The 12,557-nt window shown below is 45.6% G+C and overlaps 1 protein-coding gene across 3 annotated transcripts in view; it reads left to right on the top strand.

Moving 5' to 3' along the window:
* The window catches only part of SLC37A3 (solute carrier family 37 member 3), a 45,008-nt gene that overhangs the window by 10,428 nt on the left and 22,023 nt on the right, over window positions 1-12,557 (top strand). For all 3 annotated transcript variants that reach the window (XM_053926340.1, XM_053926341.1, XM_045191134.3), the window contains 5 exons: window positions 62-221; window positions 1,338-1,443; window positions 7,510-7,602; window positions 9,956-10,039; window positions 12,145-12,290. In XM_053926340.1, coding sequence (XP_053782315.1) covers window positions 133-221; window positions 1,338-1,443; window positions 7,510-7,602; window positions 9,956-10,039; window positions 12,145-12,290 — 518 coding nt within the window. In that variant the 5' untranslated portion in view covers window positions 62-132. The remainder of the gene's footprint in view (window positions 1-61; window positions 222-1,337; window positions 1,444-7,509; window positions 7,603-9,955; window positions 10,040-12,144; window positions 12,291-12,557) is intronic.

Genomic DNA, 12,557 nt, shown 5'->3' with positions numbered 1-12,557 from the left:
AATTCAATTTGGATAATCTGCCTGTTTTGATTAATGTTAATAATGTGTTTTGTCTTTCCAGAAGGAAGAAATGGTATAATCATTCACTCTCCAGACTTGAAGGTCAAAGGCTAGAAGGAACCTGGGGAGAACATGGCCTGGCCAGACCTCTTTCACAGAGGCACTCTCCTGTCCCGGCTCAGCCACCACCATGTTGTCGTGTTCCTGCTCACCTTCTTCAGGTGAGCGGGTTGCTGCAGCTCTGCTCTTCCTCGAAGGGAGATACTCACTAGTAGCAGGGGTTGGTGGGCTTACAATGAAACAGACTAGTTACTCGTCTTGTACTTTTCCACAGCTCCAACACAGTAGTTCTTGGGGGCTGTTTTGCCCGTATTTGGCACTGTCTGGAGACACTGTCGGTTGTCATGCTTCTTGTATCTTGTGGGCAGAGACCAGGGATGCTGCTAAACATCCTGCAATGCACAAGACAATAGATGATTTGGGGGACTCAAAATGTCAGTGGTTCTGTGGTTGAGAAGCCCTGATCTAATATAAAGTCCTTTATTTGTTAAAACTGGGAGCTTGAGAACAAAGAGCATATTCAGGGACTGCCCTTTGCCTCCTTGAGCAGTAAGAGTGGTGAGAGACAGTTGTGAGGAGCTCTGGCCACTCAGGGGAGATCCCTGACCAGCCAGCATGACTAAAGAATTGTTCCTGTTTATGAGTCAGTGGCCTCAGTGGCCTTTTGGTGTTAGGGGCATGTTACTCATAACCTTGTGACTCAGCTATTTTGATTATTTCTTCTGAATAGATTTTCTTCTTTATTGAAGATACCAAAAATGAGGATGATAGTTTTGTTTGCTTTATTTTGAGGTAGAAATCAGGAAGATGGTTCTGTAATTTTGTAAGAGTTGATAGGCAGTTTTGGATGCTAGGTTTGGGATTATCCATCCATGTGGGGTGGGGGAAAGCAGCAGTATGAGGGTAAGTCAGGAGCCAATGGAAAAGCTACTGAATGGCTAGTGCAGTGACCAGCCACTGTTTGCTAAAGACTTAAATTTTTTTTACAGAACTGAAACCATAATTTAAAGTGGGTTGGGATGAGTCACATCTCTACCTTCTAGGTCCAGGGATAAATTAAGATTGAATTTGGGGGCTCATGTTGAAGATTAGTTATTTATTTCTCTTGCTTAGCAGAGACTGTTTCAGTTGGTAGTCCTTATAAAGCAGTATTTTCTCTCTCTCTTTTTAAGGAGAAGAATTCTAAGTTTGAATAAAACAAGTAGGAATATATCTGTGATATTATTGAATGCCATTTTCTTTACTATGAATTCAGCTGTACTTCTTCTCTTTTGTAGTTATTCGTTGCTCCATGCATCAAGGAAAACATTTAGCAATGTCAAAGTCAGCATCTCGAAGCAGTGGACCCCAACTGCTTTTAACAGATCTGTTGAGCCTGTAGAGGTAAGCAGAACCAAGTGCCGGGAAGGATCTAAGAAGGGAACCGTGCCCACCTCTGGATTCTTCTTAAGTTCTTCTATTTTGTTTCATTCACTCGGTTAGGACTCTGAAATGGCTTACTGTTTCCTATGGCATAAAATCCAAACTCTTCTGCCCAATTTCTTAGCTTTCCCAGATTCAGTACCATTCCAACCAGCTTATTTCTCACTGTTCTGAAATCACACAATCTGGCTAGCTGTTTCTGCATTGAGTTTCACAAGTACTGTGCTCATTTCTGCCTTGGAGATTTTGCTCATGTTATTTTGTATGTTCTTTCACCTTCTTTCCACCTATCAAAATTTGGACCAATTTATTTTATTTGTATGTTTGTATGTATTTTTAGAGAGAGGGGAAAGAAAGGAGAAAGGGAGGGAGAGAAACATTAATGTGTGGTTGCCTCTCATGCACCCCCTACTGGGGAACTGGCCTACAACCCAGGCATGTGCCCTGACTGGGAATTGAACCAACAACCCTTTCATTTGCAGGCCAGTGTTCAGACTGCTGAGCCACACCAGCCAGGGCAAAATTTGGACCAATTTAAAGTTGACAGAGATTTGAAGGTTATATGACTCTGTCCCCAAGATATAAATAAGTTATTCAGTCAGTTGCTTATTGTGGGTCTGTTCTAGGCACTGGGATACAAAGATTAAAGCCTAGAGGACTAAGGGAAAAAAAGAGCCTGTCCTCATGGAGCATTCTAGTGGAGATGCTCCTGAATAATTTCTCTTGAATTTAACTTATCAGGAACTTTTAAGAGGAAAGATGTTAAGAACAGAGGGCTTGCCCTGGCTGGTGTGGCTCAGTGGATTGAGTGCTGGCATGTAAACCAAAGGGTCGCAGATTCAATTCCCAGTTGGGACACACGCGTGGGTTGCAGGCCAGGTCCCCAGGATGGGGTGTGCAAGAGGCAACCACATGCTGACGTTTCTTTCCCTCTCTTTCTCCCTCCCTCTCCTTCTCTCTAAAAATAAATACATAAAATCTTTTTTAAAAAGTACAACAGAGGGCTAGATTTCCGACGGACACTTGCTTGGCTAGTGCTGTGTGCACAGCGAGTACCTCCGGTGATCATTGCAGACCTTCCAGACGGCCTGGCCTTAGACGGCTCAGGCGCCATGTGAAATCTTTGTGGCTTTTGAAAGATGACCGTCCAGCTCCTGTTTAAAAACTTGTAGGGAGAAGAAACTTCTTGCGTTCTGAGGTAGACAAGTACATTTTTCCCCCACCTCTCATTATTAGGGAGTTCCTTCTTCTGTTGAGCTGACAGTGTTCTGCTGTCCATGTATACTAAGTGTTCCCACTGCCCGATGGCCCGTAGAGCTGAAGAAAACCTGTCTCCCTGAACTTTCCTTGTTAGCTACAACATCCCTGGCTCCCTCAACTGTAGTCCAGTGACACTGAGCACTAACTGTGGTATTTCGGGTACAGTCTGACCAACATACAGCCTACTAGGATTTGGTTTAGGCCCTAGATTTCTGGTTGTACTGCTGAGGCCACCTTTGTGTTTTAGGTAACTGGGTGGGGAGCCCCAGGACCACCCGCAGGTTGGTTATTGACGGGGAGGACTGACTGGACTCAGCGTGCAGTTGCACTGCAGGCTGTGGCTGATTACAGTGAGAGGGTGCGGAGCAGCGTCAGCAAAGGGACAGGCACAGAGGGTGAGGCTGGAGGAAACCAGTAGACACACAGATGTGCTTAATGCTTCCAGCACAAGAGGGGAAACAGGTGAGAGACTTGGTGCCCCGGTTTTCATTGGGGCTGGTCACATGGGCACTCTCTGCCTGGCACGTATGAAAACTCCACATCCCCAGAAGGCAAGCAGGTATTAAGTGTAAACCACACTGTTTGAACAGTGTAGGCACAGCCCCCAGTCCTAGCAGGGAATCTTGGGAACCTCCCGGGATCCAGGTTTGCAGACTGCAGGGCGTGTAGGTCCTCATGGATAGCAATCTCGGCCCTGCTGTGTTAACTCTTTTCCTTCCAGCAACCATGTTACTTTATGAGCTTGTTTTGAACTTGCAATAATTTTTTCTGCTTAGATACTTACTTTCTTACTCTGCTGCTAAAATAGGTTTTACCATTCCGGTGGTTTAGAACTCTGATTAAGTAGTGTGGATGGATTACATAGGAGTCAAGCGCTGACTTTTCCAGAGAGCTGTGTACATCAGCCCCTGCCCTCGCCCTCAAGGAGAGCAGTGCTGACTGACTTTCTTTAGACTTGGAGGTGCAGGGTTTGGTTTCTGAAGCCCGCTGCTGGAGGTGCAGGGGCTAGGGCAGCAGGTGCCCTCCACCCTCCCGTGCTTTTGGGTCTGTAGCGCCTTCACTCTAGCTAGAACCAAACAGAACTTGCTTGTTCTGTTCTCTTGCTTGCCCAAAGTGGAAAGGTACTTAGTACCAGAAGTATGTGTAAAATGAGTCTGAACTCTAAAAAGTATTTTATTTGTACATGTTGGTAAACATTTCTTAAATGCCTTAAGCGGCATCCTCAAAAAGTACTTATTATAGTTTTTGTTTTTATGCATAGCTATCTTAGGTGCTTTACAAAAATTGAGCAGACACAGCCTCTGTACCTTAAGAATTCATAATGGATCCCACTGATGTGGAAAACATTGGAGTATTAAGTGGGAATAGCATGAAATCTATGTTTATAGATAATAAAGACGTAATGGTTAAATCTACTATTTGAGGACAACTTTGCTGAAAATTACAAACAAAAATTTATTCTATTAAAAAGTCTTACCTCTCTGGACAGTACAGTCCTGCCCTGAGAATGGCGTAAGAGAGTCTAATGTTCTCTCTAGGAGAGGGAAGCAAAGCAGGGCTCAGGGCGTGCTCAGCACCTGTCTCAGCCTCGCCCGCAGCTCCTCTCCCTCCGCCTGTCACCCCAGATGGAGAGCAGCCCCCAGCCACGTCACCTGAGCTCACCCTCTGCGCACCAGCAAGCTGTTCCATGTCTGTAGTTCCTGTACCTCTGCGCACAGCCCTCGGGGACAAACATTCTCACTGTGACCTTTTCAAATGTGCCCACAATGTCATGCTTCCAGGAAACAGCAGTTGTAGTGGTTAGTAAAGCCCCTGCCCCCACAGCTCTGGAAAACCCTGCATGCATATGGGCAGGCCCATTCCTGTGGTCGTTGTGCATACTTGCAGGCCAGCTGGGACGCTTAAAGTCTCTTTTGTCGATGACTTTCATTAAATATTGGGCAGTCACTGTGTGCACTTGGACTGTTTCTCACCTGCTGGTAGACTCGTCCTGATCTGGGCTGTATTATTGATAGACTTTCTTCATAGGCTTTTTGCCGTTAACCTATTTCCTGAACCTTTTTTGTTAGGCCTACTTTGTTTTTAGTTTTTGGTTCTGTTGGTTTACACTTGCTAAAGTAGGCAGGCAGAAGTGTATTTCAGCTGAATCCGGGCAGTGAAGCAGAAAAAAGCTGTTTGCCACCTGTCAGTTCCTGGGAAAGCTACACCTGCAGGAGTTTGGTGGCTTCTTGCAAAGGAAAGAAAAACCCTCAACTGGCAGCAGCTGCTTGAGGCCCCAGGACTCTAGGTCACAAGGGTGTGTGCCCAACGGGGCTTAATCCTGGGTCCATTTGAGCCCAGAGGACATCAGGGGTCAGAGGTTGTGGTTAGAGGGGAAATGTGGCGGAATACCCAACTGGAGACATTTAGAGCCCCACTTGGCACGCAGAAACCCTGACCCATCCAGCTGTGTGAGCTGCTTTCTTATCCGTCATGAAGCAGCGCCTGAGGTCTGTCCAAGTTAACAGACTGGTGGTGAGCCCCCAGACATGAGCCCCAGTAGTTCAGAATCACATGTATTTATTCTCTCACAATTTGGGATTTTACTTTCTTTTAAACATACATGTATTTTTAATTGCTTGTTGTGATTTTTCTTTTTACTATTCTTTTAAAAAAGATTTTATTTATTTTCAGAGAGAAGGGAAGTGAGGGATAAAGAGAGGGAGAGAAACTGATTGTTACCTCTTGCATGCCCCCCAACTGGGGACCTGGCCTGCAACCCCAGGCATGTGCCTTGATTGGGAATCAAACCGGGGACCTTTTGGTTTACAGGCCAGTGCTCAATCCACTAAGCCACACCAGCCAGGGTTCTTCTTATTATTCTTAAGTGAAAATTTACCTTTTTTTACCATCTCAGAAATCATCTAGTTTAGCAGTTCGTGGACTTTTTGGTTATGTGGTTTATATTTATAGGTATTTACTGTTCTAGAAATTAAAACTGAGAAATTGAAAAAATACATTACTTTTTAAAGTTATTTTCAGATGAATAAATAAACCTAAAACATGTTAACATGAATGACATTTTATGAAAAACGAGTTTTTTTAAGACAAAAAAATCACTTAATGAGGAGAATGGCATTGATTGACACATTTTCACAAATCTCTTCATGTCTGGCTGGGTAGAAGACAGTGGGTTTTCATGTCTGCTTCTGAATTCAGTCTCTTGCAGTGTGATCCTTTCAAGCCTCCAAAGAGAGTTTGGCTTCCACAGATACATGGTGGAAAAGAGGGAAGTATTTTAACAGCCTTTTCAGTTAATTGTAGGTATTTGTCTTTGATAACTACACCAGAATTTGACAAGTGACAATTTCTTAAAGGGTAGTTGCAATGTGGAATCCAAAATTGTATCAATTAACTTTTTAGAACCCTACATTAAGATCTATTTGTCTATCTTGTACTTCAAATGAATCTTAAAGTGACAGGCTGGTTTCATTCTTTTTTGAGGAAATGTCTGCCAGATACTCACATCTCTCAGATACCCAAATACTCAGAGCTGGGCACCGTGTCTGTCAGTCGTTCTTTCAAGTAGAATTGACATCCCGCACGCTCACACAGCCGCACAGACGCTCCCCCAGGACAGCCCTCTGCTTTGGTGTGCGGAGCGCTGGTGCGCATCTTCCACTTCGTCACAGCGCAGTAAAAGGAGGTTTACTCGGGCCAGATTCGATACAATGGATAATTTTTACTGCTTCATCAGGGACATTCTGAAGTGAAGTTGACTCTTCTTTTTTTACTGGGAGTGCAGCAGCAAAGAACACAGTGATTGACACAGCACCGATGGGTGTGACTGCTCGAAGCACGCAGTTTCCCCCTGTGCAGCTTGTGCAGCACTGATGGAAAAGTTAAAGGGAGAAAGAAAATGGCTTTCAGTACAGCAGTTCCCTCATCTCCGGGGGGTGCGTTCCAAGACCCCAGTGGATGCCTGAAACTGTGGGTAGTACCAAACCCTGTGTATTCAGTACTTTTTCCTACATATACGTACCTCTAATAAAGAGTAATTTAGAAATTAGGCACAGTAACAGATTAACAGCAATAGCTAATTATAAAGTAGAACAATTATAACAATGTACCGTGATAAAAGTTACGTGAGCCCTGGCTGGAGTGGCTCAGTGAATTGAGTGCTGGCCTGCAAGGCAAAAGGTCGTCAGTTTGATTCCCAGGCAGGGCACGTGCCTGGGTTGCAGGCCAGGTCCGCGGTAGGGAGCGCTGGAGAGGCAGCCACACATTGATGTTTCTCTCCCTCTCTTCCTCCCTTCCCCTCTCTTTATAAATAAATAGAATCTTTTTTTTAATAAATAAAATCTTAAAAAAAACTAATAAGCTATAATTTTTTTAAAAATTATGTGAATGTGGTCTCTTTTTCTTTCCCTCCCTTCCTCCCACTACTCATGCTTGCACATGCATTCCTTCTGCCTTTCCTTCTCCCTCAAAATACTGTAATATTTTGGACCTCTGTTGACCTCAGGTAACTGAAACTGTGGAAAGCAAACCTTGGATAAGGGGGGCTGCTGTGTTATGTGAGTGGTTTTAACCGTGGATGGGGGGTAGGGGGGCTGCTGTGCTGTGTGAGTAGTTCTGACTGTGTGTATGTGCTTCCTGTCTGTGCAGGACCTGTTTCAGCATCACCGGGCTTCTGTGAGAGGGGCGGGGGTTGCACGTGAAGGTGCTTGACAGACGCGAGCGCGAGCCGATGCTCGGGGACTGACAGGTTCGCGTGTGTTTCTGCAGATCTGGAGCGGCAACCGTTTGTTTCCCAGCGCGGAGGAAGCCACTCTTTTCCTCGGAACACTGGATACTCTTTTCCTCTTCTCCTATGCCGTGGTGAGTTTTAGAATTCCAGGGTTTTTAAAGAAAGATGTAAAAGGTGTAAAAAAAGATGTGAAACTCCCAAAGTTTGTAAGAGATTTTGAATTTGCTGACCAAGGAGAGATCAGTATTGGCTGAAGTGTGTATTTGGTGTCCTCGTCCATTCATCCATTAGACAAGCACTTGGTGAGCACCTAGCATGTGCCAGATGCTTTTCCAGTCAGTGAGAATTTATCAGTGGACAGCACAGGAAAGGTCCCTACCGTTGTAAAGCATATATGCTGGGAGTTGGAGCTGAGAGACAAACAGTACCAAAATACAATAAATAAGTAAATTATAAAGTATGTTTAAAGGTGGCGAGTGCGGCAGAGACAACTAAAGCAGGGAAAGGGGAATAGAGAGCTCGGGAGGTGTATAATTTAAGTACGGTGGCTGGGGAAGCCTCTCCAGTAAGGGGGCATTTGACCTGAAGTGGGGAAGTGAGGTCAGTGGGCCTAGATGTTTAGGCTGGAGGTACACATTTCAGAGTCCTTTGCATGTACCTGATTTTTAAGATTATGAGACTGGGTGAAATCATCAAGAGAGTTGGGGGTAGAGAAGAAGTGTGAAGATGGAGTTGGGGGTTCCCAGCATTTAGAGGTGGGAAGATGAGGACTGGGCAGGAGGCGGGGACAGAGCTGTGGGTTCCAGTGTTCAGAGGTGGGAAGATGACTGGGACGGAGCGGGGCAGGAGCGGGAACATTGAGAAGGTGGAGCCCTGGGAGCCAGGCCAGGATGGCTGGGCTGATTCTGTTGGAGCCCGTTTTCTCGGACTGGGCAGCTGGAGTGTCTGCCTGTGGGGAACGCCTGTGGTGGCTGCCGAGTGAGAGCCGGGAGCTAGTGGTGGCAGCAGCTGGGACTTGGCACTGTGGAGGCAGTCTGACCTTTTCTCTCCAGCATCTTATTCCCTGTCTTCTAAATGTGTCCAGTGATAACAAAAGCCTTTTACACTTGAACGTCCAGGTGATGTGGAACACTGGGTGAAAGTCCCAAAGTAATCTCTCAGTGTTTATTTGGGCGATTAGGAGAATATTTTTTTCTTCAAAGAGGAAAGTTACAGAAAAAGTTGGAACAGATCTTAGATCCTGGGCGTTTTCAGTTCCAAATACCAGCATGTGGTCGTCTCGAGTTGTCCGCAGCTTTTATGAACTAATTTAAGAAGCAGTGGGGCCTAGTGGAAAAACCAGTTCTACCACCGCCAACGAGCTGTGTTTCCCTTTTTTTGACATTCAGTTTCCTCATCTGTGGAGCTGGATGATGGTACCTGTCTTTGGGGTCCAACAGGCTTAGGAGTGAAATGTAGTGCTGGGGTCAGCCGCTGATGGCGGTTCTCCATGTGGAGCTGCATCGTCTTCTCTGACTTCGGGGTGTTGTGCAGGCAGTTGGAGCAGCACAGAATAAACTGACTCCTGGACCCAAAGCACAACTGAGACATTTTCCTCCCCCCTTTATATGATCTGTAGCAGAAGACCATGTGAGCAGCAGTTGTAGAACGTGAACTCTCTCTCCTCCATCGCTTGCAGGTGCCTCTTCTGAGGTAGTGAAAGCTTGTCGATAATGAGGGAGTAATGGTTATTGTGACATTTATCATCTAAATTTTCTCTGGCATGGATAGTGTATTAGAAAAACTTACATCAGAATTTAGGCTTTTAGTAAGGACTGTCATACATTTTACATGTTTATGGAAGAAACCTAAGCGTGTTGCCCTTAGCTCTTTAGTCTGCTCGCTGCCATGGTCTGAGCATTTTAATTGCCGCTGCTCTGTGGGAGGAGAGCAGAAGGCAGAGCATTTGTACTTAAGTTCAACTAATTATTGCCTCTGCCTCCCTCGGCTCCCTGCCCTGTGATGTCATGAAGCCCAAGAGTCACATGAAACAGGCAGCACCTGTGCTCTAGAAGCTTCTGTTCTGCAGGGCGAGCTGGAACACATCTTCATTCAGAATGCAAGTAGCTAAGAGGAATCCCTTGGGGAAAGCAGATGACTGATGTTTAGGAGTTAATCTATTCTAGAAAATGAAATGTATTTATGTTCTTGTTTTATTGGAATAATTCTTGGGTTTTTTTTTTCCAGTCTCCTTTTAGGCAGTTAGAGGATCAAGTAGAACCTAAGTTTGCCCTGAGTGAGGGTGTCTCAGTGCATGAGGTGTGCAGAAGCCCTGGCGTCGGTTCATGAAACATTTGTGAAACGATACAGACAGCTTGTCTAGGCATGAAAATGAGATTTGATTCAAAGCAATCTCAGTATATTGCCTGCCTCATTGGTTTGCAATGCCTCTTTTTCCCCGTCTGTTGCTATTCAGGGCTGTAAAATTAAATGCTTTGTTTTTAGGGCCTTTTCATCAGCGGTATTGTTGGGGATCGGCTTAATTTACGATGTGTTCTGTCTTTTGGCATGTGCTCCTCTGCATTAGTGGTAAGTTTGAAAGTTTTTAAAAAATGATGATGATGATGATGATTGTGATTTTTGTCAGGTATTTTAGAATCCAAGCGGTCCCCCCTACTTCTGTATATAGAAGACAATAGTAGAATTAATCTTCAGTTTTTGAATCCCCTGCCCACCTTTTCAGTTAGGGGAGTCTTTTAAAAGTATGATTTGGATCATGTCCCTTCCTTGCCTCTCAGTCACCAACAAAGGCAGCTCATACATAGCGTGGTGGTCAGTGCTCTCCAGAACCTGGTCCCAACCCGCTTCTCCAGGGGCGTCCGTCTCTGTGCGTCACCGCTCTGCTCGGTCAAACTACTTTCCGTGGCCCTAGCATTCCCGGCTCCCTTCTGCCTCACTTGCTGTTGTTTCTGCTGCTCGTCTTGCCTCGCGTGGCCCCCTTTTCAGCTCTCCATAGCTTCGCTCAGCTTCTCCTTGAAGCCCTGGCCAAATGACACTTCCTTCATAGTGCCTTACTTCACCGACACCCCTCCGAGAAGTCACTGTTCCCTCTTTTCAGCTGCATGCCTGTACTTCTTTGAAGACATGAATCATGTCTCTGGCCTAGCCTACTCATATCTCTGTCAGTCTTGCTTTCCCTGGGAGCCCGGGGCACAGTGGCTGAGATCGCAGACTTCTTGAGACACACCGCCTGGTTTCAGTCTCCCCTCTGCAACTTCTCTGTGCTTCGGCTTCCTCATCTGAATCCCCCCCGCCCAGGGCTGTCATGAGGGTCAGGCAGGTTACTGCGTGCGAGGTGTTCGGAACAGCGCCTGGCGCAGTGCGTGGGTGAGATCCGTATCTGAGTCATCTTTATTTGCTTGTGAGGATCGGGTGAGAGATTTTTGTTGATTGAATGCAGGTGTGGAGTTTGGTTAGCCTCTTATTTTATTGTTGTTTTTCAAAGTCTGCCATTTTTTCCTTTAAAATTTTAGAGATTGAACCACTTTATTCACAAGCTGCTCACCCACATGTATATACATACTGTTTGAAAACCTTTTTTAAAACATACTTAAACAGTTTTTTAAAGAAATTGAGATACGTCCATAAACACACCCTTTTTGGTGTATAGACCTGAATTTTGACGAGTAGACACGTAACTACCACCTCTCTTCTCCTGACCATTTCTCTGTACTTCATAGTTTTGCTCATTTCAGAATGTCATGTAACTGGAATCATACAGTATTGTATGTACCCATGCCAAGTATTCCCCAAAGAGACCTCAGCCACAAATGAAATGTTCACTCAAGCAAACTGCCTGGAAAAAGCAGTTACACGAAAGCTACTAAATTGTGGAGCCTGTCCCTCGTTACTCTGATTGGCTTAGCAGCAGCAGGGGTAATAATAGCCGGTGCTTCCCAGTCCCCTGGACGTGCCTGGCATGGTTCTGACCTAAATCACCCGCATGAACTCGGCCCCCATCACAGTCCTCCACAGACACAGGCCCGAGGAAGGGGAGATGGAAATACAGGCAGCCCTTGGGTAACACGGCTGTGAGCTGCATGGGTCCACTTATATGGGATTTTTTTCAATAGGTATTATAAATATATTTCCTCTTATGGTTTTCTTAGTAACATTTTTTTCTAGCTTGCTTTATTGTAAGAATATAGCATATAACACACAGACATACAAAGTGTGCATTAATCGACTGTTTATATTATCAGTAAGGCTTCCAGCCAGCACTGGGCTGTTAGAAGTTAGGTTTGGGGGCAGTGAAAAGCTATACATGGATTTCTGACTGCCCGGGGTCAGCACCTCTAGCCTGCTGCTGTTCACGGGTCAACTGTAGGTATGAAGGGAGGCCAAACAATGAAGACTTAACTTTTTAGAGTAGAAGACACGAGTTGGAGGGGTGATTGCTGATAAGTTTTATGCTTTCTGGCGTCTTCGGCCAGTGGCGGTTCAGTGGCTGTCTCTCTCACTCAGTGCTGCCTGGAGCAGGAGCGTCCCAAGAGTTGGCCACATGTCTTGTAGGTGTAGATGTTGCATGTCTCCTTCCTGTGGTCTCTTCACGCAGAGACATAAGTGCTTGGCAGTTGAGTGCGTCCACGTGTCCGTACAGATGTTACATGTCCCCCTTTCTCCCCTTCTCTAAGGTGTTTGTCTTTGGCACTGTCACGGAATGGCTGCACTTCTACAACAAGTGGCTGTACTGCTGCCTGTGGATTGTGAATGGCCTGCTGCAGTCCACGGGGTGGCCCTGTGTGGTCGCCGTCATGGGCAACTGGTTTGGGAAAGCTGGGTATGCCGCCTCCTTCCTCTTTCATTTCTCTCTTCAGATGGTTTTAACACTGGATTATTCAGACTTGTCAGTTAACTGGATCCCTCCCACACCACCCACATCCTTCATTTTAGAAAGCTGAAGTAGCTTATGGAGAGGTTTCACGTCAGAGTGCGTTGGGCGCGGTGTGGACCTTAGTGAAGATCTGGCCCACACTCTCGGCTGTAGTCAGATTTTGAGTGGCTAAGGCAGTGCGTCTCAGTTTTTTTCTGTAATCTTCCCTTTAGA

This window comes from Desmodus rotundus, chromosome 6, assembly GCF_022682495.2.
Source record: "Desmodus rotundus isolate HL8 chromosome 6, HLdesRot8A.1, whole genome shotgun sequence".
Lineage (NCBI taxonomy): Eukaryota > Metazoa > Chordata > Mammalia > Chiroptera > Phyllostomidae > Desmodus > Desmodus rotundus.
This window is presented reverse-complemented; position numbering and strand designations above follow the sequence as displayed.